Source organism: Sinocyclocheilus anshuiensis, unplaced genomic scaffold (genome assembly GCF_001515605.1).
Source record: "Sinocyclocheilus anshuiensis isolate Anshui unplaced genomic scaffold, SAMN03320099.WGS_v1.1 scaffold393, whole genome shotgun sequence".
NCBI classification, from domain to species: domain Eukaryota; kingdom Metazoa; phylum Chordata; class Actinopteri; order Cypriniformes; family Cyprinidae; genus Sinocyclocheilus; species Sinocyclocheilus anshuiensis.
The window spans coordinates 548,577-555,644 of NW_015536501.1; the positions used below are offsets into that span (position 1 = coordinate 548,577).

The 7,068-nt window shown below is 35.2% G+C and overlaps 1 protein-coding gene across 3 annotated transcripts in view; it reads right to left on the bottom strand.

Annotated features, from left to right (window-relative positions):
* LOC107689018 (AP2-associated protein kinase 1-like) overlaps positions 1 to 7,068 on the bottom strand; it is a 40,187-nt gene that overhangs the window by 22,080 nt on the left and 11,039 nt on the right. For all 3 annotated transcript variants that reach the window (XM_016486897.1, XM_016486890.1, XM_016486903.1), the window contains exons 4-7: positions 5,879 to 6,021; positions 4,322 to 4,443; positions 2,201 to 2,282; positions 997 to 1,129 (exon numbers count right to left, since the gene is read on the bottom strand). In XM_016486897.1, coding sequence (XP_016342383.1) covers positions 997 to 1,129; positions 2,201 to 2,282; positions 4,322 to 4,443; positions 5,879 to 6,021 — 480 coding nt within the window. The remainder of the gene's footprint in view (positions 1 to 996; positions 1,130 to 2,200; positions 2,283 to 4,321; positions 4,444 to 5,878; positions 6,022 to 7,068) is intronic.

Genomic DNA, 7,068 nt, shown 5'->3' on the forward strand with positions numbered 1-7,068 from the left:
TATATGCATATATATATATATATATTAGGGCTTGGTAAGTTAACGTTAAAGCTCCGAATACACATACAGACAAACCATGGGTCAACAGGAGAGGTGGGATGTTGATCAGTACTGGCTTGGGATGTATTGTGTATTGTGAAGTTGTATCACATTGTGAGTTGATTTAATTGTTACATCCCTACTTCGCATGTTTATTTGCCTCTTGTCTTGTGATGAATGGCTAAGTCACTTTGGATAAAAGTGTCTGCTAAATTAATAAATGTAACTACAACACTGAATCCCTGACAAAAATCAAGAAACATCTGAAAACACAAAAAAAAGCTTGTACTGTTATAAACAAGGTCTGAAACTTTGCATTATTTGCACTTCTAGTGTTCGTTGCCTCTTCTTGATGAATCGCTTGTTGTATTCCTCATTTTAAGTTGATTTGGATAAAACATTTGCTAAATTAGTAAATGTAACCGTAAACGTATGATACTCCAATAAAGCTCTAAAATGGACTTCAAAAATTGTACAGACCATTATAATGAAGTGCCGACACCATTTAAAGCCAAACACCATTGTTTCCTGCATGTCTCCAAAACAAACAACATTGGCAATCAATGTTGTCATCAATGTTTGTTATTCACCAGGTACAAGAAGAGAAGATACTGAAGATATTTTACTGTTCCTAACCTAAAACTACTTCATAATTTCAGAAGACTATAAATATAGCACACAACTCATTGACAGTGATTGCTTTGACATTTTAGATGGCACAAGTAATCTAATTTCATAACGAGTCACCTTTGCTTTCATTAATGACAAGGATTTTCAAGGATTTCAATTTTGTGTTCAATGGAGGAAAGAAATGACATGAGGGTGCATAAACTACTAGAAATTTCACTTCTGGCTGAACTATAACATTCAAGTGAGACCCACAGCCATACTGAGCCAGCGGTGAGACAGAGACAGAAACCTAGTGTGAGACATGAGCAGAGAGAGGCAAATACTTACGGATGAGACGGTGCATGTCCTGTGAGTAACGAGAATTGTCTGGAATAGTGAAGTTGCCATCACAGATGGCCACCTGACTCTCGCCGAAGGGCAATGTGAAAAAACAGAGTTTATAAAGCAGACAGCCCATTGCCTGAAAGAAAGAAAAAAAGTCATTACACAGTATGGGGGAAAAGACTTTTGACTGAGGCCTTTATACAATATAATAACCTTGAATAAAGATAATGAAACATTATTACTACCACTTTTATATCAGATTAGTCTAGCTTTGAAAGACTTTAAAAATACATTCAAAGGCAATTCATAAAGACCAGAATACTCTTGTTGTATGCTTTAAGAGACATATTCTAACTTTCTGTAGAATTTTATTATTTCAAGTTTATGGTACACAAAACAAACATTGTAATTTTGTTCCTCTCTGACTTTTACACTTACATTATCCAAATGCTCAAAAATAAAGCATCAAGTACTATCCCTTCCACATAAATCGGAGCTTCTGTTCTAACCAGCCACAACATATCCAAAGCGGCTTACAAATGAGGAGAACAATAGAAGCAATCAGTATACAAGTGCTGTGACAAGTCTCAGTTAGTCTAGCACAGTACACATAGCTAGTTTTTTTTTTTTGAGAATAGAATAGGTAAGTGCTAGTATTAGTTTGTCAGGTTGCTGGCGAAAAAGATGTGTCTTTAGATGTTTTTTGAAAATGGCCAAAGACTCAAAAAAAACCGCAAGCTTCTGGAGGGCGCATAGGTCTGAACTAGTGAGTTTAGGTATATTGGTGCAGCGCCAGTTGTTGTCTTGTAGGCAAACATCAATACCTTGAATTTGATGCAAGCAGCTACTGGTAGCCAGTGTAAACTGATGAAGAGAGGTGTAACGTGAGCTTTTTCCGGCTCGTTAACAACAATGAAAAGCAGAGACATTTTGTCAGTCACTTGGCTTCTATTTACACTGCGCATCCATTCCTCACCCACTGTGTAAAGCCTTATTGGTACATACAATATGATACCAAAAGCTGACTATACACTTACTTGTTAAATACAAAGTCTGGTCAATTTGTAATTTCTTCTGGAACGCTGACATTATTATAACCAGTAGCCTAGTAGCCATTCAGGTGTTGATTTAGGCAAAAAAGATCGATTCAAAACTGGGATGAAAAAGCCACTGACTTCTGACTGACTGCTTTTATATCTTTACTTACCCAGATATCTGCTTTAGTGGTGATGATTTTGCCGTTGTACAGATTCACCATTTCAGGAGCGCGATAGGACAGTGTTGTGTACCTAAACAAAACAGACATTTTAATAAAACAATGTATAGTAACATTTTTTTTTTTTTTAAACGCATGATATATCTGTGACCATAATTGAATTGTTCAATGTAGTATTTTTTGTTTTTAATTAATGACAGTATAATGTCGGCTGTATTGGAAGCAGACAATACAATATATTCTATGCCAGTTTTTTAATGTGTTAAACATTATTTACATTGATTCGTTTACTAAACACTTTTATCAAAAGCAATTGCACATCACAAGCAATTTGTCAACTTCCAATAGTTAATAAGAAACGTCAATAAATTAACTAAAGTAAAATGCTGTTATAAACAGTGCCAATCTGAAATTTTTCAAGGGAGAATCATATGTACCATCATATCTATCATGTGTTTTGTTGAAAATTAGACTCGTCCAAACATACACTACTGTTCAAAAGGTTAGGGTTAGTCAAATTGATTTTATATTTTTGAAAGTAGTATCTTATGCTCACAAAAAAACAGTAATATTGTGAAATATTATTTAATTTATTTAAATAACTGTTTTAATACTATGTAGAGATGTAATGGCATGAAAATTTCTTATCACGAGTATAGTGACCAAAATGATCATAGTTACCATTATCATGTTATTGTGCTGGAAATGTTCAAAAAGTACTGACACATAAATCTTTTAACCAAGTTTTGTATTTAAAATCAACAAAAAACGAATAAAAATGAATTTTTTGTTGGCATAAACACTTAAACAATAACATTACCAATGATGTCCAAATTTTAAATGACAACATGACTGACAAGTTTATCTAATAGCATGTACAAAATGTTCAAATAAAGCTTTGAAAAAGTTTCATAAAATGGTAAACCTCACTTTTCAGCCCTTAAATAAAAAGAGGGGTCAAGTCAAAGTGATAATTGATTAATACATAATTATATGTATTTTATCTGCTCCATAATTCATTCTTTATACCTAATCCGAATTTTTTAAATGTGTAAAATCCACATAAGTTTGTTTTTTGTCAACTGGATCAAAGTTTACAGCAGGGCATGCAAATTCGGTCCGTTTTTTGGCCCCCAAATAAAATTGCACACAGGTTGAATGTAAATATAACTCTCTTTAAATCCACTCTCTGACACTAGGTGGCGCTTATAGAATAGCAGAATTACAGCTGTTTCCGTAACCTCCGTGGACCAGGCAGCATTGCAATTAAGAACACTAACTTGGAGTGAAGATGAAAACAAAATGCCATAGCATCTTTTCTGAAGACAGTCAGAACCTTCAGAGGTACATTCTTATAATTAATTCATTTATATATTCATTTGTATAATTCCCTTAGCACTCTTTTAAAACCTCCCAGCTTTTCCGTCATGTTTTCACACAAAACGAAACTATGCTGCATGCTGTGCTCACGTGTGACTGTTACTTAAGTACATTGTGCTTTATGCTGGACAGTATTTATTTATCCTCAGTTGTTCAAATCGCGGTTATCGAATACGGTTTTAATGCTAATTAAAATATGGAACGGTAATACTAACCGTGGAGAATTTTATCATGATTTATCATCAACCCGATAATCGTACCATCCCTAATACTATGTTAATATGCAATTTATTCCTGTGATGCAAAGCTGAATTTTCAGCATCATTACTCCAGTTTTCAGTGTCACATCCTTCAGTGATCCTTCAGAAATCCATCTAATATGCCGATTTGCTGCTCATGACACTTTTCTTCTTTTTATCAATGCTAACAGTTATTGTGCTGCTTTTCACATTATTGTTGAAACCATGATACATCTTTTTTTATTTGAAACTGAAATCTAGACTCCCGCACACATACACATTACGAACGTCTTTACTGTCACTTTTAATCAATACAATGTATCTTTACTCCATATAAGTATTAATTTCCAACACCTTACTGACGCCAAACTTTTGAACAGTTTTGAAATTGATTAAAACGGTTCATTTTATGAGTAAAATCTCTTCTGACAGACTGCCACTGGTTCTAAAATTATTTCAATTTCACAGAAACCGGCTGATTGGAAAGAATTACTTTTTAATTTCGTCCTCCACCACAGTCACTCCTTCACTCTGGGGGTTCTGGAACTTCATGGTGGCACTGCCAAAATCACACAGAACATAGTGTCCTCGGTCATGAAGGAGGATGTTTTCCACCTGCAAAGAGAGACAGATATTACAGGTGATATTTAAAAAACACAAATTACACTCCGGTACAACACTGCATCTTAAGCTAATGAAAAAACTAGTGGTTTAAGCTAATGAAAAAACTAGTGGTCGACCGATATATCGGCCGATATTTGGTATTTTTCAAATATCGGCATCGCCCGATAAGTTTTCCTGTTTGGCCAATGCGTTCGAGGCGGGACTTTTATTTTGACGCCGCACCGGACGGCAGCGCCTGAGCGCACAGTGCTCACATTCTCCATCTTGTTCGCTGTCATCCTTAACAGTTCTGTCTAATATGGATAGAAGTCTGTCTAATAATAGAACTGTTAAACAAAGGAATTAAAATGTATACAAAAAGTATTATAACGATTGCTTTTATATTATTAGTAATAGAAAGGCTAACATTATAATACTTTCTCGATTGCCGTCAGCATTTAGCAAATACGCATTTATATCATTTAAACAAATCTTTGAATGGCTAATGAAAATTTTATTTCACAAACCTTGCAAACTTAGTCGAATCTAGTTGTGAGATCTTGTGAAGTGTGCATGCGACCTGCATGATTTCGGTCAGTGCAAATTGAATGCTTTAAACATTAAATTTGTGATTTCAAATTATGCTGCGCTTTATGCATTTGCCCACTGTCATATTCATGTCATTTTCACTGTGTGCTGTATGAATGATGTGTGTTATGAGTGTTACCTTGGCTTTATTTAATCCAGTTGTGAGATCTTGTGAAGTGTGCATGCGACCTGCATGATTTCGGTCAGTGCAAATTGAATGCTTTAAACATTAAATTTGTGATTTCAAATTATGCTGCGCTTTATGCATTTGCCCACTGTCATATTCATGTCATTTTCACTGTGTGCTGTATGTAAATGAGTGTTAGCTTGGCTTTATTTGAAAAAATATGATTCCCAGTGCACACAAACTTCCCAGAATACTGAGTGCTCAGTTGGTTACAGTTTACTTCATTTTTAATTATATTTTTATTAATTATTTATTTATGGAAAATATTTTGTCATCTGAAGTATGTTTATTTTACAAATTTATTTTTTAATCCATTTTCAAATTATTTCAAATTTCTTAAATATGAATTAAAATAAATACAATTATATTGGCTTTATATCAGACATCGGCCACCCTGCTTTCCAAGATATCGGCAGTCAAAAAACCAATATCGGTCGACCACTAGAAATAACCCATTTGAGAAAAAGCACAAGGAGTGCAGTTCGCCTGCTAATCAAGTGTTTGCTCTGAAGTGGTTTTTACCATGGTAACAGTCAGTCACAAATGGCTGTTAACTATAATTCATTCCATCAATGACTCAAACTTAAATATTCACTCACACAAGTGTTGCTAGTATGAGAAGTTAAAAAGGAAGGGGAAGAGCAGAGAAAACATAGCTGAAAATAAAGTAACCTTGAGGTCTCGGTGGATTATGGGAGTTTTGTACTGGTGCAGACGTGCCACAGCTTCACAATTGTCACAGAAGATCTGGAGCGCTTCCTGTTCACTGAAGCCCGTCTGCAAACGCTGGTTCATTAGGTTCACCACTTGACCACCTGCGCACAAACAAATGTAGGGATGGTAAACGTTACAATACTTCAGCACCAAATCAATCCTAATACCACATTTTGAAGAAATCTTTAGGCAAGACACTACAGCCATTGTTTTTTTTTTTCATGCACGCATGTTGGTCTTCATTAACAACAATTTTGCTTTCATAACATGTCTTTTAGTAGGAAGAAAACAGCCAAATACCCATTTAAGTGTTTATTTTATTACACTTTGTCTATTTGCATCTGGGTTTTTTGTATTGTCAGAAATCTCCACATCAGCAGCACCATTTTATTTCTATCATACACAATTCACCTGATTTATACAATATTTTATTCCTAAAAACACTATTTTTTTTCTCGCTGGCTTTCGACAGTATTTTCTAATATATGGAGTGATAAAAAGAGATCTAAAATCCCCTCTATAAAAACCTGTAACTCTAATATGCCAACAAAAGGATTTTCTTTTCTAAAAACGTACTGAAATATGTGCATATTTAATTCAATAATGCCTGAATTTCATATCTAAACAATTTCACAAAACAATGGTCTTGTGCTGTAATCAAAAATTAATTAACATTTTAACCCTTTTAACCTGTGATGTCTTGCCTTAACAGAAACAAAAGCAGCATAACATTTGATGTATTACACTAGTGTTGTCAAAAGACCCGGTATTTCGGTACCAAGTCGGTACTAAAAAAATGAAAACGTTACGGTACCAGGTTTTCTTAAGTACCGGTGGTACCGAGTACCCGGTCAACCCGGTTCTTGATGCGCTAAACGAAAGCTATCCTCTTCCAGTGTTGCCAAGTCCGTGGTTTTCCCGCGGAATTGGGCTGCTTTAACACTGTTGCCGCGGGTTGTTTTTCATGTCCGCGGGTTGAAAAACGACCCCACTAACGTGATATTTAGGCCCTGGAATGCGAATTTTAGCAGGGGAACCCCACCAAAACATTTTATCCTCGGAACGCGATTTTTAACGGGGACCCCCTCGAAACGCGATTGGGCGGGTTTTGTTGTGAAAACCTGGCAACCACTTCATAAAAGCAGTGG